This window comes from Henckelia pumila, chromosome 1 (genome assembly GCF_033568475.1).
Source record: "Henckelia pumila isolate YLH828 chromosome 1, ASM3356847v2, whole genome shotgun sequence".
NCBI classification, from domain to species: domain Eukaryota; kingdom Viridiplantae; phylum Streptophyta; class Magnoliopsida; order Lamiales; family Gesneriaceae; genus Henckelia; species Henckelia pumila.
The window spans coordinates 87,055,003-87,081,341 of NC_133120.1; the positions used below are offsets into that span (position 1 = coordinate 87,055,003).

The 26,339-nt window shown below is 33.7% G+C and overlaps 3 protein-coding genes across 6 annotated transcripts; 2 read left to right on the plus strand and 1 right to left on the minus strand.

Annotated features, from left to right (window-relative positions):
- The first annotated feature begins 83 nt into the window (after positions 1–83).
- Positions 84–8,789, plus strand: LOC140875060 (DNA topoisomerase 3-beta). 3 transcript variants are annotated; one of them, XM_073278608.1, is made up of 15 exons: positions 84–198; positions 296–352; positions 758–861; positions 1,482–1,575; positions 2,550–2,649; positions 2,752–2,992; positions 3,559–3,721; positions 3,801–3,920; positions 4,183–4,262; positions 4,777–5,055; positions 5,912–6,080; positions 6,539–6,667; positions 6,778–6,990; positions 7,203–7,382; positions 7,933–8,789. In XM_073278608.1, exons 1-15 carry the CDS (start codon positions 178–180, stop codon positions 8,581–8,583), a joined length of 2,601 nt encoding a protein of 866 aa, XP_073134709.1. In that variant the 5' UTR covers positions 84–177; the 3' UTR covers positions 8,584–8,789. The 3 variants fall into 3 exon arrangements, with proteins under 3 accessions (XP_073134709.1, XP_073134721.1, XP_073134714.1); XM_073278613.1 differs by lacking the exon at positions 84–198 and adding an exon at positions 994–1,085 and having other exon boundaries at positions 338–352; XM_073278620.1 differs by lacking the exon at positions 84–198 and having other exon boundaries at positions 310–352; positions 1,487–1,575.
- A 946-nt stretch (positions 8,790–9,735) lies between these two features.
- Positions 9,736–16,289, plus strand: LOC140889664 (uncharacterized). 2 transcript variants are annotated; one of them, XM_073297388.1, is made up of 10 exons: positions 9,736–10,165; positions 11,049–11,208; positions 12,142–12,203; positions 13,958–14,138; positions 14,215–14,335; positions 14,881–14,962; positions 15,046–15,149; positions 15,654–15,732; positions 15,854–15,904; positions 15,979–16,289. In XM_073297388.1, exons 1-10 carry the CDS (start codon positions 9,908–9,910, stop codon positions 16,060–16,062), a joined length of 1,182 nt encoding a protein of 393 aa, XP_073153489.1. In that variant the 5' UTR covers positions 9,736–9,907; the 3' UTR covers positions 16,063–16,289. The 2 variants fall into 2 exon arrangements, with proteins under 2 accessions (XP_073153489.1, XP_073153493.1); XM_073297392.1 differs by having other exon boundaries at positions 13,958–14,117.
- A 7,122-nt stretch (positions 16,290–23,411) lies between these two features.
- LOC140875218 (uncharacterized) lies at positions 23,412–25,821 on the minus strand. Its single transcript, XM_073278834.1, has 2 exons — positions 25,619–25,821; positions 23,412–23,915 (listed from the first exon to the last, which is right to left on the minus strand). The coding sequence occupies exons 1-2, from the start codon at positions 25,745–25,747 to the stop codon at positions 23,595–23,597; spliced, it is 450 nt and encodes a 149-aa protein (XP_073134935.1). The 5' UTR covers positions 25,748–25,821; the 3' UTR covers positions 23,412–23,594.
- Between the last annotated feature and the right edge of the window lie 518 nt (positions 25,822–26,339).

A 26,339-nucleotide genomic window follows, 5' to 3' on the forward strand; every position in this document is an offset into this window, starting at 1 on the left:
TCGGGTCGGGTGAGATCCAAAATCAGGTCCACGGGTCATCCGTCTCGACTATACAAGTATTCACATATGCTTTACACCCTAGTAGGACAACGAATTCAATCAACTGCTTCACCATAATTCATCCGAAAAGCTTCAAATATTTTTCTGGGAAAAAAAAGAAAAAGAAAAGCTTCAAATATGGCACCAAAAGTTCTCATGGTAACACAGTTGCATAAAAAACTCACTTTTTACTCAAATAAGTTGATGCGCAGCTTGTACTTCTTGATGTCTGACATTTTGCATTTCATAAATTCAGGTAGCAGAGAAGCCGAGCATCGCTGTCTCGATCGCTTCAGTACTTTCCGGTGACCGAGTATGTAGTCAATTTTTTTCTTTTTTGTTTACAAATTTGTGTTTGGATGGCTTTGGGAATTAATGGAATTCCATTGAGTCAGTTTATAATAGATACCGGTTTTGTATTTGCTCTGGAGGTGGTTATGCGAAAAGGAAAATATAAAAGATTATGGCTTTATTTGGTTTATCACGTATATATGCATCATGAAGTTTTTTTGTTTTGGCTCGGTAACGTGACCCTTTTGCAGGCTGTGGTTGGCTTTTTCTGGGTTTAATTGGCTTGATTGAGTCATGACTGGAATAAATGTTTTCATTTCTTTACGTTTTTGCATACCTAGAATTAGATTGTATCTAGTATTGGTATTCTGTTGATTACATGGTCAAGGAATGGTTACTCGAATCTAAAAGGCTCATTTTATTGCAGATGTCTACCCGAAGGGGGAGTACTGAGGTGCATGAGTTCGATGGGATGTTTTTGGGATCTCCCGTTCATTATAAAGTGACGTCAGTGATTGGCCATGTTTTCAGGTTAAAATTTTCCTTTGTATGTTTCTGAATTTTTGCTATCTGACTTGATGATGTCATTGAATAGAGGGTAGGTGCCGGTACATTACCAGTAGAAGAGGATATATAATAAATTTTTATCTGGTTTTTGATTAGCTAGAAGCCATGGATATCCATCATCAACATCAGGCCTCGAAAAAGATTGATGGCTTCACAAGGGTGCCTAATATCAAGAAACGAATAAACAAGTATACCTTTAACAAGTTCTCTTCCGATTTATTTCAGTTGGTGTACAAGAATGGCTTCCTTGAAACATTCTTATTCACACTAAATGATTTATCTAGAAAGAGCACGGTCATTTCAGTTGTCTGTCCTATTAGGCCTACAGATTGAATATATCGAAACTTTAATTGACTAGTAACTATACATCCAGCCCAAATTGCATGACTTCCTGATATAGACTTTTGGAGATAGTTTCTCCTATCTCGGAAGTGTAGAATTTGACGATATATTTTCTTAGTTAAAGTTGGATTTCTGTCCTCGTACAACACATTTATCTAAAATAAAAATATTCTGTTCTAACACTTGAGTTGTATGGGTTCCAAAAAAGTTTGATGTTTACTGAAATTTTGTTGGACATTTAGTGTAGATTTTCCAGCTCGATATCAGGATTGGAATGCTACAAATCCTCTCGATCTCTTCGATGCCCCAATTGCTAAGACAGAATCTAACCCAAAGGTAAAATCTTTCGTTGTAATTCACTAAGACTTGAAATGTACGTCTTTGATAGCACTCAGATGTGATGCATAATCTCTATTAAAAAGAAAAAAAGATGTGAAGTGCATTAAGGAAACTTTAATATTCGAAACATTAATTTAACATATCCCTCCCACTTGTTGATAATATTTTGACCTGTGTCAGTTGACTGTATGCAAGGTGCTTAGAATTAAGTTTGTCTCAGAAAGCCATCTACGTACCTCTTAGGGAGCGAGTTGAGGGAACTAAAGTGATTTTTCAAGCAATATAACATCATGTAGCTCTGAATTAACTGAATTAATAAAATCAAAACTAGCATTCTCCTACATTTTAAGAGCTGTATTAAATTACAAGAAGCCACTAGGGCATACTCTACTGGTGCTGCACTGTGCATGTATAAATTATAATCAGCAATTTGATAGATGTGTACAAATTTGAAAGATGATTACTTTGTGTACAGCTGAGCACACGTAGAGTCGTAGACAAACACGTAGAAGAATGAAAATTATTAGCTGCATGAATCATCACATATCAATAAACAGAGTGAAAGAGAGATATTTTGAGTCATGTTAGAGTCTTATTTATGGTGCCATCATAAACCAGGGCCTCTATTATTGGAGCAGAAAAGTACAAAAGCATGTGCAAGAACGAGACTAAAAAGATATTAGAAGAATGCCATAAATTTAACATGTTAGAGCTTGATGTATTAATAATTCTACATATTATGAATGCCATCGCAATGCCATATATTCCTGATGTTTTTATCTGACTAATTACTTTCATTTAATCATTTTATTTGGTCTTCTTGTATTTTTGTCCGGTAAAAGACATCTCAGTTCCTCTGAACATAGTGATACTACAACTGTTCAATTCTACTCAATTATATAATGTACTATTCAGTTTTTTCTTCCTTTGGTTTTTGAAGTAGACATTTACTAATATGCTTCTGGAGAAAGGCTCACATTTGTAGGCATTTAAGCCAAGAAGCTCGTGGTTGTGGACATCTAGTGTTGTGGTTAGATTGTGATCGTGAAGGTGAAAATATATGTTTCGAAGGTATTATTGTTTCTATGCCTCAGCTTGTAGTATACTACTATGTTTTGAAGCTGGTTTTTTTTTAAATGGCCATCTCTTGCTCTTTTATGCATTTGGTTTCAGTCATTGAGAGTGCTGGATTCCACTTGAAAGATGGCAAAAAAGTTTATCGTGCTCGGTTCTCATCTGTCACTGAGAAGGATATTCATAAAGCCATGGACAGCCTTGTCGAACCTAACAAGAATGAGGCATTGGCTGTGGACGCCCGCCAAGAGATCGATTTGAAAGTTGGTGTTGCCTTCACGAGATTTCAGACAAGCTATTTCAATGGGAAATATGGAAACCTTGATTCAAGAGTTATCTCGTTAGTCTTTCTACCCGTCCAGCCATTTTTTCCCAGCAGAATCTTTTACTCTCTCTGGGCTGTGTATTTATTCTCTGCTGAATGTTTTTTATCTTTTTGCTTCATTGCTCAATTCATTAATGACAATTGCGTTTAAACCACAGCAACGTGGTTGCTATTTCATTCTTTATGCAATTCTCTCAATTTCCCAGTGGAGTCCCTTGATTGTTATCAGTCTCAGTGAGTTTTGAGATGTAACTGTGTTGTTGCTGGGTACTTCAAATACATGGCAGCTTCTTTCATTGTTGTGAATTATATAATGAGGAAACTTGATGAATTCACCCGCATGTTTTGCTTTTATTTCTACATTTGATTCATAACACATTGCATGACCTATGAAAAGTATTGATCATGATAGATTGTTAATTGCTCAGTTTACTGCTTTATAGTAGTTCAACTCCGGACCATGTTTGGTAATTCCTATTGGCTATGCTGCTTTTATCCTTATCATATACTTACTAATGACCTTCATGAAAGCCGATTTTTCTTGGTCTTGCAACTTACTAATTTATGGATTATATCTGCAGTTATGGACCGTGCCAAACTCCAACTCTTGGATTTTGTGTGCAGCGACACCTACAAATTACTACTTTTAAACCAGAAAAATTTTGGGCGCTGCATCCTTACATAATGCACAAAGGCTACGAACTCAAATTAGAATGGGAGCGCCGCAGGTTATTTGACTCAGATGTGAGGTCATCTATCTTAAGTCTGAATAACCTATTTCATATTATCAGAAAATTCTGATATCGTATTTTACTGTTCGCAGATTGCTATGATGTTCCAGAACCTTGTAAAAGAAGATGGAATCTTGAAAGTTACTGCTATATCTGAAAAACAGGAGTCAAAAGGTCGTCCTATTGGTCTAAACACGGTGAACCTTCTGAAGGTGAGACCATGCTGAGTGGATATTTCCTGACCTCTCTTGTGGTCTGAATGATTTGCCTTCATTGTCGGACTGATTACTTAATGCCACTCACCCATTTTTTTGTTAAATATCCTCAACCTTTGTTTAGATTATTTTCAGCTAGAAAAGAAACAAATGAAAAATAAATCATTCTCTTTTCTCCTGTTTACCTGAAAGCGAAGGAGGAAATTATGATTTGGAGGGGAATAAAAATGTTAACAATGTCAATTTTGTCTAACTTTAGGTTGCTTCAAGTGCTTTGGGCTTTGGACCTCACCTGGCTATGCAATTGGCAGAGCGATTATATACGCAAGGTTTTATCAGGTTTCCCATTTCTCATCTGTTTTCATCTAACTATTGTGTGTTCTAGCGACATTGTGTATTTGATAAAATCACATACCATCAATAAAAGGTGCATGAGTGACTCAGAAAGAATGGCGTGCTTGCTGATGGCTAGATCACACGTTTAGTTTTCTTTCATTCTTGAAGAAATCTACAGCACTGTGGGATTTTGGTATAAAAATTTACTGGAAATAGTTATTTATGACTGCATATTGTCCCAGATTTTTTTCACATCTTACTTCAAATTTAGAATTTTGTAGCACAAATAATTCAACAGTTTACACTAACATTCCAATGAGTATTTGTGACACTCCATGTGTTGTATAATTGCATTTTCATAAAAATAATGCGAGCTTTACGGAAAATCCCCCCTTGCTCTTGATGTTACAGCTTGAGATCATGCATTGTGATGATATATGTGTCTTTGGGTCTCGTGTTGAGTTGATCATAATTGCTATGAATCTTGGTTTTTATTCCTTCTTTGGTGCTACTTTAGCTATCCTCGTACAGAGAGTACTGCATATCCATCTTCATTTGATTACAAGGGCACTCTTGGGGCACTAGTCCAGAATCCAGCATGGGGTGGTTACGTGAAGCACCTTCTCTCTGAGGGATATCACAAGCCACGCTCGGGAACTGATGCAGGTGATCATCCCCCAATTACTCCAATGTCTTCAGCTACTGAGGATATGCTTGGGCATGATGCATGGAAGCTCTACCAGTACATCTGTCAACATTTTCTCGGATCTCTTTCTCCTGATTGCAAATACACAAGGTAAAATTATTTCTTTTTTCCCCCCTGAAATTTGCGATTATTGTATTACATGAGTGCTTTTTTTGTTTCTCGGGTTTGTTTTATTATTATAAAACCAAAATTTTATTTTCCTTGGCTTTCTCAAGTTCTATACAATCCATTTTATTCGTAAAATATTTCATTGCCTTCCTCTCTTGTATGAGTAAATTGCTACTTTGCAGAGGGATCTATTTTTCAGTTGATTATAATTTTGGAGTCAGCTGACTAAGTAGACCTCATTTTCTGCAATATTTGTATGCGTGTGATGTTTGTGAACGTTTATGAATGGGAAAGTTATTATCATGCGATTTTCATAAAACTATGTCAGCATGGTGATACTATTGTGCATGTAGCTTGGCAGCTGCATGTTATTGCAGCACGAATTACATATTTTTGGCAGCTCTACAAAATAGAGGATCAGAAGCATTTTGAGGTTGTTGTCCTGAAATTAATTTTTTGCTCTTTAATTTGGAGTTTTGGTAGCATTGTCGAGAAAAAAAATCTCATTTGCGTTTTTTCTTCACGACTGAGGATGTGCAATTTTATGGGTTTGAACAAACCATCTTGTATTCTACGTTCTGCTTTTAGTTTACATTTTTTATGTCTTACATTATGCACAATCAACGAACGCAAATAATCAAAAAATAAACTAAACTAATAAATCTGACACAGATGCCTGGCTTGAAACATAACCAGTTTTTTCCTCCAGTTTTTTACAACTTTTGAAATGTATTGGGAAGCTTGATGAACAATGTGATTTTATTTTATTTTTAACTGAAAGCTAGTTATCAATATTTATGCGTTCGGTTATACTTTCCATGACTCTGATTTCCTCCAGGGTAAAAGTTGAATTTGAAGCTGGTGGAGAATCATTCCATTGTGTTGGACAGCATGTCACAGCTCAAGGATTCACATCTATTATGCCGTGGTTGGCAGTAAGTGAGATAAATATTCCTCAGTTTTCTGAAGGGGAGAATATTCGCATTTCGCGAATTGAAATTGATGAGGTACCGGAAGGACACAATGTTTTAGTTGATACGTTTTTTCCTTTTTCCCCCTTTCTCATTTTGTGCTAAGAGCTGCATATGCTCCTATTATTCCTCATATTTTTTCTTCGTCAACCTTTTGTGATCGTGTGTATTATTTTTCTTTAATAATTCAATATCCTTAACTATTTATGCTGGACTCCCGAAATGAAGTTCCAGGTGAAAGGCTGAGAACTTATTCTTGGAATCTTAGTATTGATTGAGTGCTTAATCTAGCTTTCAGAAGAACTGGCCAGTGAATCTTTGGCGAGTAATTATACCAAAATTATTAATTGGGTGACAATATACGTGAATCTCAACAGTTCAGCTTTTTTTGGTAACAACACTGATGTTCTCTTCATCTGCATGCAATGTGATGAGATATGCTAAAGTGTGATACTACATATCTTCCATACTATCTAAACTTTCTGGACTTTCAGGGAAGCACACAACCCCCAGATTACCTTAGTGAAAGTGAACTGATATCGTTGATGGAAAAAAATGGCATAGGGACAGATGCATCCATTCCTGTCCATATCAACAACATTTGTGAACGCAATTATGTGCAGGTTATCGCTTAAATATATTTATATTCATGGCTGAACTTGAAAAAAGGTGGAATATGATTTGGTAAGATGTCGATTTATAGAGTTAATGTGCCATTGTAATCAAAATACAGGTACAAGCAGGTAGAAGATTGTATCCTACTGTTTTAGGTATCAGCTTAATAAGAGGCTACCAATGTATAGATCCAGATCTCTGTTTGCCTGACATTCGAAGTTTCATTGAGCACCAGATCAACCTTGTAGCTAAAGGTCAAGCAGACCATTCTATAGTTGTAGAGCATGTGATAGAGCAGTTCAAAAAGAAGTTTATTTACTTTGTCAAGCAGGTGATGAGATTATATTGAGTTAGCTTTCCAGTGCATGGCCTTTTATCCTTCTTTTCATTTTACCTTTTTCTAGTGCTCGAAGTGCATCCTTTTCTTCTATATTGTATTCTGTGCTAGAAATTAGTTCAGTTGATGCGGCAAAGTTTGATTTGTCGTTTTTCCTTACAGAGAGCTTGTAATTCTTATAAGTTGATGCTACTTGCTCGGTGTAGATTGAAAACATGGATGCACTATTTGAAGCAGAATTTTCTCCTCTCTCGGATTCAGGGCGTGTACTCAGCAAATGTGGCAAATGTTTGAGATACATGAAACACATATCAAGCCAGCCGTCACGGCTATACTGTGCGACCTGTGAGGAAATTTATTACACTCCTCAAAAGGGTACAATCAAGGTAATCACGTGTATCGCATGTGTTTACTAATTTTTTCCCGAGGTTGGAGAGACTGCACTGATCCTTATTCATTCTTCATGTTCTTCTAGCACCCCTCTTCACAACCTAGATTTTTGCATTCAATTTCTGGGTACAGTTACTTCAACCTCCTAGATAACTAACCCCTGTTGGGCATTTTTCTGTTATAAGTCTAAAAATATGCATAAAATATCTGATATTGTGAACTTGAACAAAGACGTGATCCCTATTTTATAGTCGTTAGTTTGTTTGTCTTTATCAGACTTGCTTGATTAATAATTTCTACTGTCACGAGGTTCTTTCTTCTACAATAGTGTTCATGGTTTCGATCTAGTAAATGAACTGGCAAATTGTTTTTGTACTTTTAACTAGCATACTGTGTTTTGGCGGTATCAGACCAGAGAGTATTTCATAAAGAGATGCCGATGATAGATTCCTTACTACGTTGTTTGGCTTTGATGTCATTTTTTTACTGTTCTTTTTAATTAGCTTAGTAGCACTTGCTACATACTGGGTATCTCTTTTCTTGCAGCTATACAAGGAACTTACCTGCCCCCTGGATAATTTCGAGCTTTTGATCTTCTCGATGCCTGGTCCGGACGGTAAATCCTTCCCCTTCTGCCCTTACTGCTACAATAATCCACCATTCGAAGGCATCGAAAATCTATTTGGTGGAAGTAAAACTAGCAATGCTGTCACATTGGGGAAGGGAGCTGGCATGCCATGTTTCCTTTGCCCACACCCCACGTGCCAGCATTCCATGATAGCCCAAGGCGTTTGTGCTTGTCCAGAATGTGAAGGCACTATGGTGCTGGACCCAGTCAGCGCTCCGAAATGGAGGCTGTATTGCAATATGTGCAAGTGCCTTGTTTCCCTTCCTGAAGGCGCTCATAGGATCTCTACAACCGAGGACCAGTGTCCTGAGTGCGACTCAACTATCATAGAGGTAGACTTTAATAAGAAGACTACCCCTTTAAAGGATGGAACTACGTTACACGTTGGATGCATTCTTTGCGATGAATTGCTGCATTCACTGGTGGAGATGAAGCATGGGAAGTCGTTTTCGGGATATGGGAGACACAAGGGACGGGGTAGGGGAAGAGGACGACGTGGACATCGTAGTAGTAGAGGACGTGGTGGGAAGAAACCTCAAGACCCGAAGATGAGCTTTCGAGATTTTTGAACATATTCTGCATTGTAGCTGACTATTAGTCTGAGCAGAATCTGTAGAAGAGTGGACGCTGGAGTCATATGCATTAGGTCCTTATCGACTATGTCTGAAACAACTTATGGTGATTTGTTGCTTTACTTTTAAATTTTTATAAAAAAAATGTATTAAAAATGTTAATTTATTTTAGTTATAAAATTTATTAATTTGTTATTATATAATTGAACATCCATTATGAGATTACCTAGTTCTTGTAAGGAAATTATCTGTCATCAAAGAAGTAGGTCAAAGTCAAACTCTCTATCGTCAATTACTATTTTCAGTAACAATCAAGAGAATGTACATTAATATGTCCATAGTCTATTGTAAATAAACTGAATTTGTTATTAATTATATAATCAACGCAGTTTCAACAAAACACAATTTGTGGAGTACCAATTCTATAATATTTCACAAAATTTTTTTTGAACATGAATATTTTACAACCATTTAATCAAACATATAATTGCAATAGCTGAATTAGTTATTGATAGAATCAAAATGTCAAAACCAAGATTTATTATAATTTGCACAAAACAAAACCAGCTAAAAATATTTTATATAAAAATCAGATTAATCCAATCGATACATTTAAAACAAAGAAAGTATATAAATGCGCGTTTAATTTTAGTAATTTGTAATAAAATATTCTTAAACAACTATAGAGAGCAATAATTTATAATAAGGTGTAGAGATTAATTAATAAAAATTGTACAGATTATTCTTTAATCTTTATATTGCAAAAATATAAATAAAAATAAAAACATACACACTGACTATATAAAAAGCAATGTTCTAAAAAGCGTGAAGCGTGTCGAAGTGTGAAGGTCAAGCTTAAGCGAGCTTAGAACGAGCTTAAGCGTGAAAAAACGTTTTCAATTTTTACTATAATTTTAATTATTTTAAAACAAACATTAAATAAAATGTTAAATTAACCATAAATATATGATTTAATTGATAATTCAAGTTTTAAACTATAAATATACATATTTATAAAAATATTTTTATTTTAAAAAATAAATAAAATCTTTCATTCAAAAAATACGGTCAATCGAGCTTAAACGATATTACGCGAACGTTTTAGAGCATTGATAAAAAGGGATGTGCCGGGGGTGGGGGGATGGATGATCCAAAACTGCTGGCACTCATATCACCCACGTCACCAAATCCACAAAACACACACACACCGCAGCTCTCCACAAAAGCAACAGCCAACATTCCCCAACACTCCCATATTCCAATCTTATGTCCACTGGTGTTGCGGCCTACACACCACATACCTCGAAGAAATCTTGAAAAAATGCCACTTTTCACTGCTTCTCTAGGCTCAGTTTCCAGCGGCCTAGCGTTTCTCTCCCATTTCTTTGATAACACCAGCCATAATGCCGCTCTGATAACAAATCCGGCACCCTCATTCAATTTCCCCTGTTCCCTTTCCCGCAGTTATTCCAGCAAGCGGGCAACTTTCTTGAAAGTAACAGTTTCAAGTGGCAGTACCACCAGAACGGATGATGGATTGGATCAGGCTGTGTTGCCTGATCACATTAGACAAGACCGGGTGTGTTTTATGTTGATTTCAATTTCCTTTTACTGTTTTTCCTTGTGGATTATTGAGTGAAAAGTAATCCCTCTTTCTGTATGGGAAGATTCGAGTAGATATATGTGCTTGATTATGCTGTCAGGATTATATATATCAGATTTTCTGTGACTATTTAATTTTTTTTATGACATGATATAGTCTCGGGGAACTTATTTATTTATCTCGGGGAACTTATTTATTTATTTATAAAGTGCGTGTCTGTTCTATGGTGAGGTGAGGGTTTCAAATTGTTCACTTCTGACAAAAATGAAGCCTTAAGGAGAAATAGGTGATACAGATATGTTATAGAGGATGTCTTGTACGATTCCCGCTATATAAAATAATACATTGTTGAACAATGTCGTCTTTTGTTGGGCCACAAGCCCAAGATCATATCATATCATTAACCATGATGTGTTAAAATGACTATAAATTTGGAGTGCCCTTTTATGATTAGCCAAAATGACAAACACATCCATGTAGCACTTGTGGAATATCGAATTTTATTGTTAAACAAGTCCTTGGCTTTTCATTCTATTTGAATAGCCTACTTTTGATTGGTTTTATTTGCATTTGCTATCTTGATCAAATTTTCAGTTCAAATTCATTACACTAGAATAGTGAGTAGTATAGTCTGAGTAGGATGGATTATATCAGGTGAATGATGAAGCTGTTATGACTTCTTCTCTTTTATCCACTTGACTAAACTAAGTATTCCACTTGCTCCAACTTCAACAGTTGTGCATATTATTATATCCATAGTAACCATTATTTTCATTATCATTTCCTTTTATATGCGTGTTTTTGGTGGCTTCTTTCAATGGAACCTTCTTACCTGTTCCTTTGTTCCACAAAGAAGTAGAGGTCTGCTGATTGGAAAGCTGCAAGAGCTTATAACGAGAAGGGACTCATCTATGAGGGAAGAATCGAAGGATTCAATGGTGGTGGTTTGCTGATTAAGTTTTATTCACTCGTTGGTTTTCTTCCTTTCCCACAGCTGAGCCCTGCGCATTCATGTAAAGGTATGCACTGAATCTCATTAAATTTAGTACTTTTTTTTCTCTGTTTTGGACTAAGCTGACCCAGAAAATCGAGGGAGTGGGTGCACTGCAATCTGGGAATGGTTCGTATATATATATGAAGGTTTTGACTCGTCAGATTAAGAAAAATTACACAAGTTTCAATTTTTCCCAAGGAGTCACTCTCTGCTGGACTGGATACACCCATCATAGTCTGTTGGAAGAATCTTATTTTGAGTGTGTCATCTCTCACCACTTCTCTGCTTTGTATCAAATATATTAAAATTGGATTTTTTTTGGAGGGATAATCAAAATTTTGTTTTCATTTACAAATTTAAGGTAGATGAAAAGTTTGATCAAAATAATGTAATGTACACCTCACATGTGTGGAACTAGTTCAACACTTGTAAACTGCAGTTTCATGAACTTCTGATAGCATATTATAATTAAATCCAAAAGAGAGGAAAATACATTGAATTAATCATCATCATATTTAAAGGAAGGAGGGGGGGGGGGGGGGGGGGGTGAAATGGGGTAAGAAATATTATTTACAAAATTAACGTCGGCCCCGTCCCCGGGGGCAGTTATAATTTTATGTTTTATCAACCTTTCATTTTGAAGTTGACCCTCCCCTAGTGTATTTCAATACACTGGGGGCCTACTAACTTTGAGAAAAATTAGCCGATGGGCACCCCTGATAGCTGGAGGCTTTTCCAAGCGACTGCCAACTTTTTTGTATCTGCGTATTACTTCACACTTGTGTGGTACATATTACATTTTTTGGTGAATCTTTTCACCATATTGTATTTTGATGAATGAAATAAATTTTGATGAATTTGACCCCAAAAAAAAACCAGCATCTCCCATTGTCATACTGATGCATCATTGGCTTCTGGGATCAGCAACCAGATATTAAAATTTTGACTTATCGTGTAGAACCACAGAAGAGCATCCAAGATATTGCACGAGCTTTGACAGGTTCAATCATTCCCGTGAAGGTACTGAGTTGTATCACTGATGTGTGGAATATATTATTTTCCGGTTGTTGCTGATGTTGCTGATGTTGCGTTGACTTATTTGTTTCCTGAAATAGTTTTTATAGTTTGTTGCATACTAGCATTGAAATCCACATCTGTTATGTCCTAACTCGAGTGTTATTGTGGTTATACAAGTCACAAGATACCCATATTTTAAATATGCAAACTATTTAGTTCTTTTTTTTTTTATCAGAAACATAAATATTGTTATTAATAAGTTAAAAGAGTTAAATACATATGTGGACTAGAGGTCCACAATTTCCTCTAGGAGTATAGTTTGAAGATTATGCTAATTCAAACCAGATTCCAGCCCCTATACAAATCTGAAATCGCAAAAACTTGGAATTCATTTAAACTATGTAACCACACTGCTACTCTCAATTTGATCTTATCCCAAATCTCTTCAATCAAGTCTTCTACGTCTTCAAAAATCCTCCGATTTCTTTCCAACCATACGTTGAGAAACAATTTAGTTCTCAATCTATGATTGTTGAGAAAAGCACCCTGTATCAATTTTCTTTTTTTTCAAGGATGACATGAGAGATACTTATTATGAGTCAACTACCGAAACAATTTGGATTAATTTAATTTATTTCAAGAGTAAATTATAGTAGTATGCTTATGTGCTTGAATGATATTGGTGAATGAAAAATTAATGTCCCAAATTATCTGTTTGAAATTATTGCATGGGAATCAAGTGTATTGTAGGGGAGGGACTGCATGCATCGCGACTTTGAGTCTTCGGGTGTAGGAAACATAGAAAATGCGTTGTGAAACCGAGTTTGTGGGTCAAGCCACAACAGAGTGATGTTGTGATGCCAATCCTTCATTTTATGGATTTGCATGAGAGGCATCACGATGCTGGCCCAAAAGCCTCGATTCCAAACACGGGGTCGGAAATCTTCCATGGAAAATGTCTCCAGTCGAGTCCACAGCTTTTGAGGAAGTATAAAAACACCAACAAAATTTATTTTTGAATACAAAATAATCCGTCATCTTTCTTTCTAGATTATCTAATCATGATTTTTTTTAATCAATTACATTTAAACACAAATCTTTGAGAAGCAATTCTTCTACTTGGGATAAAATCAAACTGAGAGTTGCCACGTGGGCTCTCAAGGGTTCTAACTTTAAATCTTTGTCCATGTTAGACTTGTATAGAGATTGGAAATTGGCTTTGATCTAGATTGTTAGAAGCCCTTTTTGGCTTTGAATATAGCTAGCTAGCGTGGATCGCTGGTCCACTTTTTGTAATCTATCATTTTCATTTATATATAATACATATGTTTCCTATCAAAAAAAAAATTTGTGGTGCTGCTACTTCAAAATTGTCAGTCATTGTATCTTGGGACATCTATTGTCTATGACCTTAATCACTGGTGCGGGGTAACGATGTTTTAAGAATCGAATTCGACTTTTGTCTTGACTATTTTTTCCCGGAAAAAATACATATTACCTTTGACACACGTTGTCTAACAGTACTTGAACTAAGGTCTAAGTATTATTGTCTCTTATGTGGGATGACTAAGCGTGTAAAAATAATTACTTGCGCCATTTTTAGGAGATATTGTTGATTTGTTTCCTAGAAGTTTTGAACTTAAATGTGTTAAAGATTTTCAGGATAACAGTGTTAATTGACAATTCTTTTTTGGAGAGAAACTGACAATGTTTCTAGTTACCATTGAATAACAGTGAAATCTTGTTACCTCTCTTAGGTTATTCAAGCAGATGAGGAAAACAGGAAATTAATATTCTCGGAAAAGGAAACTGCCTGGTCAAGATATTCTTCTCAGCTAAAAGTGGGGGACCTTTATGAGGGTATAGTGGGATCGGTCGAGGACTATGGTGCCTTTGTCCATCTTCGCTTTCCTGATGGTATTAACTTCTTGAACAGTGGTACTTGACGCAGTGCATAATTATGTTATATGATGTAATTCAATCTCATCAATCTCACATTTAAGCTCTGATCCAGGTCAATATCATCTCACCGGACTAGTGCATATTTCGGAAGTTTCATGGGATTTAGTCCAAGATGTGAGAGATGTCCTCACTGAGGGCGATAAGGTGAATGTCAAAATTGTGAACATAGATAGGTAATTTTTTAATTCAGCTATTCTATGTCATCTTTTGTTTCTTCAATACATCAGTGTCTATAAAATATAAATCACCCACATGTATATGAATCCAAACATACTAAACTAACTGTGTAAAAGAACTAAAACTTTCTTCACAAGTATCATGTTAGGTAGTCACAATTGCTCCCGTTATCTTTTTTGCAAGTCCATATGGTAAATAATTGAAATAGAGTGTTTAGACTATGTGCAGTTTAAAAGCAATTTCACCCATTGTATTGTCATGCATGCCGATCTGTGTGGTGCAATGATCGAAATATAGCATTTGTGCATTTTAAAAAATTTGAGCTGGTAACCATTATATTTTGGTATAACAGCAAATACTATTTCTACATATTTGTTGAATTATAGAATTATATCGTGACCAAAGAGTTTAAGCATCTTTTTTTAGGACATGTTTCACAAAATCAATTTTTGTTACTTTTTGACTTCCTTCTTTCAATGGAATACATTATTTGATTCAAGGACTGATGTAGCTATTTTCTACTGCTCTGGAAATGATGCAGGGAAAAGTCACGGATCACATTGTCCATTAAGCAACTAGAGGAAGATCCACTTCTCGAAACTTTAGACAAAGTTATTCCACAGGTATTGTGATGTTATTTTTCTTCAGCCTTATTTTTTATTTTCATACTGCAGTTCGATTTACTAATAATTACTCTGCTTCACAGGACGATTCTGTGGACTCCGATACTTTAAATGCAAATGACCATGTAACTATTGAACCTCTTCCTGGTCTTGACACAATCATTGGAGAATTACTGAAGGAAGATGGGTATGACTAGCATTTGTTGACATTCATGGTTATTTGATTATGATTATAGTAAATATCAACTTGAAATATTTGCTGCACGTGCATTTGTCATGTCAATTCTGATTTCGGTGCCTAAACATGAATATAGGTGGAATAAAAAATCAAATTTTAAGCATTTTGACGAATTTAAAGGGCGATCTACTTTTTCATGCTATGTATAATGATGGAACAAAGATAAGGTAACACTCATGCTGAAAGTTTAATGCTGTAAAGTGTTCATAGAAACGAAATTGGGTCTGTGGGGCTATTTGTTCGCATTGATAGCCTTGTGATTGATTTACTACTGTAAAGAACTGGTGCTTGGACTAAGATGCAGCTATGCATTTGAGCTTTTTTCATTTTTTGAGACATAGCATAGTCTTTCAACTTCCACACAAGACAAGTGTCTTCTTCTCTTGGTTTTATCTCATCATCTCCAAAATCTTAAACCAACTTGTTTGGGTTCATATACTTATGGTGTCTCAGCATTGATGATGTGAGAATCAGCCGACAAGGATTTGAGAAACGGGTGGTTTCGCAAGATTTGCAGCTATGGCTTTCAAACGTTAGTGTGAACAATCTATGCTCTCCCATCCTTAAAACCATTCGTAAAAGTTCATTTTCCTCTGCTTATGAGTGGAAAAAATAATAATTTATTCAGTAACTTCAAATCTTGCTATCTGCAGGCGCCCCCTGTGGGAGATCAATACACACTTCTTGCTCGAGCTGGACGACAGGCATGTAACTCTATCAGGACCCACTCGTCTAATTTTTCTCTGTAATCTAAGTATACATTCATTTTTTGAATCAGGTACAAGAAATACAGCTAACTACCTCACTCGATCAAGATGGAATCAAAGGAGCGTTGCAGCACGTTTTAGAACGGGTGCCATGACTAATCTTTTCAAAGTCTCTTACTAATATTGGTGAAGGTCCAACATATATATCAAACTAAAGAACATAGAAATTTCTGGTTTACTATGCTCAATTTCAATGTTCCATGTTCATTTCTTGTGCAGCAGCTATTGTACAGTGTAACCCTTATTAATTAACTCACACATCTGTACATAGTTGAGTGAATTTTTACATGATTCATAATGTCATTGTTTATTTTCAACTGTTCCATGGTAATCACATATATTTGCGTTTCTAATACTTGTCAAAAAGCAGTAAAGACACGAGCTATTCCGAACTTATATTCTTGGTGTTTGTTAGCAAACCTTATCGTTTTTTTTTTTAAAAAAAAAAGAAAAGAAAACACACGATGGATCATTGTGCAGGATTTCCTTTAATTTGTTATTATGGTGAAATAAAGTTCAAAGTTGTTGCATATTGTGATTATACTTAAAAGTGCATAGCTACAGGCAGTGGACATTAGCCCAAGTGGGTGCCATAGATGTTATTTTTATCGTCGGTCGTGTTCGAGTTTTCCTCTCCTCTGTGTCAAAAAAGGTTGCATAGCTACAATAATGACGTTGAAAATGACAAGTGTATGATTCCCATTTGGGATTTAACATAAAAAATAAAATTCGAACATCCATGTGACACATGTACTAGGATTTATTGGGAGCTTTTGTGCACTTTGTAAGTGTACTATATGATTGGTGGCTATAGGGATTGGACCACTTGGAATTTAAAGCAAACAAACATGCCGACCAGTGAAAAAAGTCTTTTGTGAAAAGATATGGTAACGCTGCTGTCTCAACGTGTCTCAACCTTCATCTTTCGTGACACTGTGTTTGTACTTTCGATACTATCCATTCATTATTATTACATCATTAATATTCAAACATTTTTACCAATTCCTATGGTTGGATAAATATGAATCGACTCTTTCTTTTCTCAGAAAGTAATGTAATATTAATGTAGAATACTACGCATATAAGGAAGGGCGAGCCATAAATGGAAGAATCCAAACACAACTCAAGTGACTTATATATAATTCTGATTAATGAGATCCTACACTATGAGTATTATCCAAATTATGTATCTGATGGTCAATATCTCTACACATGAACATAATTAATGAGATATTGTTGATGTGGCAAATCATGTGATATTGAATTTATGATTCGGATAAAACCTTTAAGATATGTTGAACTCTACCTATAATTCCACGAGGTTTTATTAATTCACTCAATAAAGAAACGACCTTTGGGACAAAACAGTTTTTGGGTTTATTAAAATATAACATTTATATAATATAGAATATCATGCATATATAGGTAGGGAACAACAAATAATGGATGAAATCAAACATCAATTCGTGGTGAACTCAGGATTTTTAGTCTATTCGAAATAAAATTCTAAGCTCTCGTATCTTTTAATATTTTAAATTGAGCTACCCAAGCTACCACCAAATTAAACAAAATGTATTCAAAATTTTTATATACAAAATTTTAAAAAATTTAGGGCCCACCCTGGCTTCCACGTGGATCCGCCATAGACTATATTGCATGTCCATTATTTGTCCATGAGCAAAACAATCTGAAAGTTTAGCTTCCTTAGTATTATATCCTTTTTGGACAATGCTATGTGTACATAGAGTTGTACATAGAGGGTTACATGTCAATTAAATTAGGAAAGTATCTTAAATTTTTTTTTTCTCTTCAACCTATAATTTTTTGTCTTACTCTAAAACCTTTATCTAAAATATTATTATTTTTATTCTATTACTTACTTTTAGAATTAATTTACTGAGTTCAACAAAAATAATTATTTTATAATATTTAAAAAAATAATTATGAAAATATATATAACTTTTTACTGAGTTCAACAAAAATAATAATTGTTTATTTTTTTAGTAAATATATTTTATAATTTTTAAAATTTAACTTTCAAATTTAAATCATATATAAACGATATTTTATTATTATGTATTTAAATCAAAATATATTTATTATTATTATGTGTAATAGTTAATATTTTGTTAAAAAACAAAATCAAAACTCAAACATGTAGGTTTGGGTTGATCGAGTTAGTCGAGTTCAGATCGGTCGCTATTGATTTATTCGGGTTTAGTTTGAGAAATTTTTAAAAAGTTTTTGTACTTATAGATTAATTAAGAAGTATTTACTATATTTTTATATATTATATGTTTGAAAAACATTTATTGTATATTATCATAGATTTTCCACATGTAATAATTATTTTTTAAAACATTGATTTTTAAAATTAATTTTTATTTTGTGTAGTAAGTATATTTTAAATTTCGTACAATTAAACTTTCAATTTAAATTATATAAAACTATATAAGTGAGATTTTGTTATTATGTATTTAAATTAAAATATATTGATTATTATTATTATGTGTATTTAATTATTTTGTTAAAAATAAAAAAAATCAAATATTTCAGGTCAACCCGAATCCCAAAACCTCAAAACCTTAATCCGATAATTTTCTGGTCAGCTCGGATCGGGTTCAATTTTGACATCCCCTAAAACTGCACAATAAATAATAAAATAAAAAATAATAATATTTTCGTTAATAGTTTTTTTGAGCAAGACAAACTATTGAAAATAAAGATATTTTAAAATATTTTTGATATACTTTCCTAATTTATATGACATGTAAACCTCTATGTACAACTCTATGTACACATAGCTTTATCCTTAATTTTTTTACCCCGATGAGTGCATACACCGAATTAATTATTAATCTGTAATAATTAAAAGAATTAAACAGATTCCTTAAAACGAATCTTTATGTAAATATCTTACAATAAAATCCAAAAGTGAGCCGGCCGGGAAATAGCTAGATTTTTAAATAAGCATATAATATTTTGGTTTCAGGAGAATTTGTTGCCCTGTCGGCCCTTTCTGCAGAAACGCCCTGTGAAAGCAAGATACGCTGCATGCATGCATGTCAAAACTGCACGTCTTTCTATATAAAATATATTAATCTTTCATACATATATATATAGAGAGATTCAAATGGCCGACATGGCGACATTAAATCTTAACTAAAATTTATACATACATATAACATTTGGACATATTATAAGTAGTCTCATTTATTTTATTTCGACAATGTACCATAATATATATATGTGTTTATATTTTTTGTCCCTCGTACGTTCAAGCTAGCTAGCTGTTTCTTTTGTCTGCGGCATAACACTCGGTTCAATTAAGCATTCACTTGGAAATTTTCCTTGGGATCTATTTTATATAATATTTGGAGAAGGCTTGTATATGGATAATGTATATCGATTAATACCGCAATGTTCTTATAGAATACATGTTCATTACATATTTTTGTTTTATCTAACGTTTCTATTTATAAAAATAAGTGGATTTGTAAATTATTATGTTATTCATATATGTTGATTTATCATCTTTATTAATATTACATCTTCTAACATGCATCTCATCTCACGACCTAAATAGTGTTTAAAATTACTAATTATCCATGAATGCTTTGAATTCTTTATTGTAAATGCAATGATGATCACACTTCAATATTTATACTACATAATTTTTGTTTAATATCCTAATGACGACACTAGAAGAAATAGCTTTATAATTAATTCTTGTTACTTTGTATAAGCATTCATTTTAATTTATGCGGTGGTTATGGGAAAATGAGAAATAATTGTGTTCAATAATATGTGTGTGGTGGTGGTGGTGGTGGTGGTGGTGGTGGCAGATACATCAAGAGCGTAGCTAGGAAATTTGTATTTAGTGGGCGAAATCGGATTTGTAATCTGAATGTTAAACCTAATTAATAATACAGTTTCAATTAAAATAAAATACCATATAAGATTCGAGTAAAAAATATCATACAAAAATGGTTGTAAGTTTGTAACCTTAATTTGTATAGTAGGGGCATCGGACATGACCAGGGCACTAATGATAGCATAATTCTTTGTGAGTCAATATGCATGTGAAGTGAAACCCACACACATTGGGCCATAAGTTTTTATAGTGTGGGCTAGACATGTAAGATATTTTGAGGTAATTTTGGGCCATAAATATCTAAAATATGGACTACATATATACATAAAATATGGACAAGAGTCTGCTTGGCAAGAGCCCACTCTTGCCCATATAAGAGCTCCGCCCCTGAGAGACATAAATGAACCAGTCGTTCGCGAGCTATTCGATGCTCGATTGATAAAAGCTCCTTTGAGATTGTTTAATGTGGCTCATTGAGATAAATGAACCAAGCTCAAGCTTTAAGATCATATTCGGCTTGTTAGCTCGTGAACAATTTCATTACTAGACGCGTTCGTGTGTCTGTTCGATATTAGATGAAAAATTTATAGTATAATATTTGATTTATAGATTCCACACTTTTATTTATGACAAATATATAAAAATATATTTATTAGAATAAAATTACAAATTTTAATAAGAATATTATATTTTTTTCTCTAAAGAAGGGAATTTTTTTTAAAATTGAAGAGGAAAGTTTTCCTCCAATTTGTGAGAGGAAATGGAAGGGAAGACAAATATTTTCTCTTCTTTTCTCCTCTCTTCTTTTCTCTTCTTTCCCTTTCTTTTCTTTTCTTTCCTCACTTTCAAACTAAGTTTTTGGGTCCATGGTTAACCCAAATACCCAATTTATATATGCACTTTCAATCTAGATAACTATAGTGGGGACAACGTCAAAAAACTTAGAAAATGACGTTCATAAATACTTCATATATGATACTTATATAAAGATCATATGTATGGTAAATCATATTATCCGAAGATTGTAAGTTAAAAAGTTTGATCAGTTAAGTAAAGTGATCTTCAAAAGATATATTTTTGGAAAAGAAAACTGAAATTTAACCAAACATAAGTCTAAAATCAGAAAAGAGATCACAAGTATCATTAGTACTGGGTCTTAAAATTAAAAATTATTTTGTTAGGTGATAGCATTGAATAGAAGGATTACAATTGTCAACATTTCTTTGTCAAAGCAATATTAATTATAAATCTTTGTTTTTCAATGATCTAAATCGTTTTCGACAAGGATCTGACATGATTCGCAGTCGCACTAAATACGCATTATCAATAATTTTTTTAACAAATCGTGACCCAAATCTTGTCAATATATAAATATTAGTTGGACAATAATTATTGCTCTAAGCCTCTAAGTGTCCATTTGAGTGAAAATTTACGGGTTCAATGTACGTACTCGATTGGTAATGTGCCTTTTGCTTTTTGCATTCGTCCTCGATCATTTATTGCATAGATATACCTTTAAACTTTGAATATGGTTGATTTTTAATTTGGGTTTATTTCAACCTATCTATACAGGCATTATCTTCATGATAGATCCAAGAGTTCTCATTTATCAATACACGTGGGGTCCACTAAAAAATAATGGATGTCACATTTATTGATAAATGTCCACCGTTAGATCTACCTCAAGGCAGTGCCTGTATAGGTAGGATCTAACTTACCATTAATTACATATTAAACTATGATTTTTAACTATACTTAGTAATTAAAAAAAGGAATGCAATAAATGCACAAGAAGAACAAATGAAGGAAAAGTAATGTTCTTATGAATGTGATAAAACATAAATCGGATAAAATTACGACAATACCATCAAATATTGTTTGATACTATGGATAAAATGAACAAAATATATGTGTAGCACAAAATTCTTTATTTCTTGAAATTAAGAAATAGAAAATGGATACAAAGTGAATTTGAGAAATTAAATAAAGATTAGTGGATGCAATCTCTAAATAATCCCTTGATTTTTCTTTTCAATGACAATTTCTTGTTGGATTTGAAATTCCTGAGTATTTGATATTTTTTGAAGACGATTTGATGTCTTGAGATTTGATTTGATGTCTTGATAAAGTTAATTCGATGGGTTAACACCTTGATATCGAATTAAACTTCAAAATTTGGGAAGAACGCGATGAACTCCTTGAACCGCGCCTTGAAATTTGTTATCTTGAATTTGATGAAGAACACGATCTTATTGAATTTGATGAAGAACACAATCTTCTTGAATTTGATTTATTTGTTGAAGAACATAAACTTCTTGAATTTGATGAAAAACACAATCTTCTTGAATTTGATTTATTTGATGAAGAATGCGAGCTTCTTGATTTTGATAAAGAGCACAATCTTCTTGAATTTGATTTATTTGTTGAAGAACACGAACTTCTTGAATTTGATGAAGAACACGATCTTCTTGAATTTGATTTGTTTGATGAAGAACACGAACTTCTTGAATTTGATGAAGAACGCGATCTTCTTGAATTTGAATGAATTTAAGTATATTTGAAGAAGAACACAATTAATCCCTTGAATCACGCCTTGATCTTCTCGAATTTGATGGACTTGAATAAGAACGTCTTGATTGCGTCTTGAACTTCTTGAATTTGACTTGAGAAAAAAACTCTTGAATTCTTCTATTCCTTTGCTTTAGTCTTCTGTGTTGTGTTTTTTGTTGGTCATCTGCCCCCTATTTATAGTTGAAGGATGCAGATTCCTACCATTTTGATTTTATGAGATGTCGCAATTTGATTGGCTCCTCATGATTTATTTGGTGATTATTTTCCATTAATCACAAGATTTGATTTTAAATACTAAAAATATTAGTATTTTCTTCTATTTGATACAAGATTTGATCTCAAATACTAAAAATATTAGTATTTTATTCCAATTTGTGCAAAATGCAATCTTGATTTAAAAATCTTGATTTGATCACAAAATATATTAAAATATCAATTAATAACTATTTATTTTTTAGGAATTTAATCTTCCCAAAAATAGCTAATTGTTTTATTGATATTTAATTATTTCGTACTTGCCATATTTGAAGGTTGACAAATTTAATTGTCTACAATATATGCGATAAATTAATAATATATTGTTTTGTATAATTTTAACCTACATGATTATTGCATTTACTATGTCATAATATGTTAAATGTCGTCACAAAATCTAAATCAATCATAATTGTCGAGTGATTAATTAACCATAAAATTTCATTCACATCATCCTCATCATAAGTTCATCGTACGGGTGGAGATATATGATTAAAGAGATGAGAAAAACGTCGGATTAAAAACTTGGGCGAAACATAGATATTGGTGGTGAATCAGTCAGTCCCATCCCCATAGGAAGGAGTGAACTTGCAGTGGGCCTGAACATATCCACAACTAGGCATGGTACATGGGAGTAATTACTCGATGACCACTTTCTACATGTACCACATAACACAGACCACTGTGTAATGTAAGTGTCAAAAGAACAAAATGGACAACTAAAGATGCAATAAAAGCTGGGGAAAAAGGTTCAATAGACCCCAAAATGACAGTTCATAGACTCACTCAAATCAAATATATATCACAAATATAGGTTGTACTCCAACTGACAACACAAAGAGAGGGTGGGGGGAGGGAAGAAAGCAATAATAGCTATGACATGATGAAGATGATCATAATAATAAATGAAATAAAAAGATTCATGCATCAATTAACATCACTATCATGGTTACGAATAGATGCTACGAGATGATCTTGATTGTCATTGGTGCAATGAATTTGGTTGTGTTTTTGGGAAGATCCTTTGCAAAGTTGAATTGGGTACTTCAATCCATTTAGTTCCAACTTTCGAAGTGCTGCTTTACCAAGATCAATGCCACAGATATCAGATAATCGAACAAGATAAAGCAAAACATCCGAAAGCTCTTCTCCCAAATGTTGCTTCTCCTTTTCTTGCCAATCTGGCAGCCCTCTTGGGACCTCGCCTTTCCACTGAAATATCTCAGACAATTCCCCCACTTCCCCCACCTGATTTGACGCACATATGAAATGTTACAGTTAAATATTTTAAATCATACAGCCATCTCGTGGGAAACAGAATTTTTGTAGAAATAAGAGCATTAATATATGTGCTAAAACACTTCGGTAGATGATTATTATATTGGTAGAGCCGCCTGCAAAAATTGCTTACTTGGCAAAACATACTGAACAACTAGAGCCTAGATGTACTGGAACAAACTGCTGACGCCAAAAATTCTTGAAATTTGAGTCAGCACCAGGTTTTAAAATGTATTTTAGTCTACTAAGTGCAGCAAATTTAAGGCATAATCAGTCTCACTTCTCCCCATTCTGTGTTGTCTTATATTATACACTAGAAAAACAAGGCATGCAGGAATATAGCATTCAGCTAAAAGACACGATATGATGATAATTTTGTGTAGGAGTGCCAAAGCAACTGCACTTTTGGATAACTTTATTTTTTGAGTCACAGTTTCGGATAAATTTTAAGTGTGGCTAAGTAGAAACATATTATTGTTGGTGGCAGTTCTGATGTTGCTTCAGACAGTGTTCTCTGACAGTAGTGCTATAATGATATTGTGGGAAACATAAAAATCACACGATACTAGCTAGTTTTAGGTACAATGAAATCTGTGGAAAATAAAGGGGTTTTCTGGTTTTTCCTTTCAGACATGATGTCTTTGAACAATTGAGGTGATTAATGTTGTATCAACGGCCAAACATTTATTGTCAAAAACAAAAATGGTTGAACTTTTTAAGGATATACACATCAAAAGGAAAAAAAGAGAGAACTTTCAAGGAAGTTTTGCGGAAAAAGGCCTGCCTTTTTTATGGGAAACCAAGCAACAAACTTTACACTTGTTCTTCAAGAATTCCCAAGAAACGGATTCAAGTAAATATTAAAGCCTGTCAATATAAGACCCTTTTCGTTTATCTCATCACTTTTGTTCTCTACGGAAGGACCCACGAATAAATTTGAAGTACAATATTTAAAAATGTAAATTCCATCAAAACATTATTGAGTTAGCTTTATCCTGGCCCGTCCCAATTCTCTACTCAGACCCTAATTATATTAAAACTACATCTCCACCAAAAAAAACAAAAAAAAGCTATATATAGATAGCTACCCTATATGCTTTAGAAACATAGGAAAAAGAAATATGTTTGTTGAAAGAAAGGATTATAGAAAAAGAAAAACAATTTATTCAATATTTCAACGGGATTTCACAAGGGATAAACTCAACAAACACAGAATGATTAATTAGCAAGAACCAAACGCGAACAATAGCAAGATTAAATGGGAAAGCGGAGACAGTGAAAACGAGGAGACCAAGAAACCTAAAGTCTCGTATGTGCATGGTAATGTTGTTCACAAATCAAAGAACAGAAGCAAAGATAGGCGTATCAGCATGTTATTTTGCACTAGATAGCATTCAACCAAGAACAATTACGAACCACCCCACCCCTCCCAACACGGCGAGCCCTTTACCGACCATGTAAAGCAAGAGAAGAAACAACAGAAAAAATCCTATTCAAAATAACTCGAAAAAGAAACGATCTTTTTCCCCTCTTATGAATAATCCCCAAAAACCCACGTCGGAGATAAAACCAAAAACAAAAGAAAACGTATAAAAGAAGACGCCGACACGAGATTGAAAGCAAGATTCCGAGAAATTTAATGGCGTGAAAAGGGTCCAGAATGAGGCGCAAACCAGGGCCAGGAGCAGATTTCTTGGGCTATGAAACTGATCCCAATCTCTTTCCTTGGCGAAATTCGCCATCTTGATCTTCAGATCATCGAGGGTCACCCCCCGTTGCTCCGATTCTCCCTTGTTGTTCATATTGATATCGTTTTCAGACCAGCTGCAACTTCCTTTTTCTTTGATGTCTCGGTTTTTATGCGTGACTCTAAAATGATTTTAGGGTGTATATATATATATATTCAATTTTGCCCCTCCTCCAATTCAATTGCACATTTGCACTCTTTCTTTCTTCTGTTTTTTTAGAATTAAAATTACAATTAATTCCAACTTCTTTATTAAAATATTAATTTGATATATTTTATAATAATTATTATTCGATCCTATGAAATATAGATTCCATGATATCCTCCTGACAATCACATTGAATAAGACAATTCCCTTGCCCACGGTCTTCGGTCAAATACATATTTAAGCAACATATTAGTATATCTATGTTTAGTAGCATTATTAATAATCAATGTATAAATTTATTTTGTGTTTTTTTATTATATTATTTATTCGTCTATTAATTATAATTTTACATCAATCAAATTATTGATTATTTATTATACATCAATTAAATCATTGAATTTAAATTACTATATTACCCCTTATAAATAATATTATTTATATTTTATTTATTTTTAAAAATATAAAATGGTAATTTATCATTTTTATATAAAATTTAATC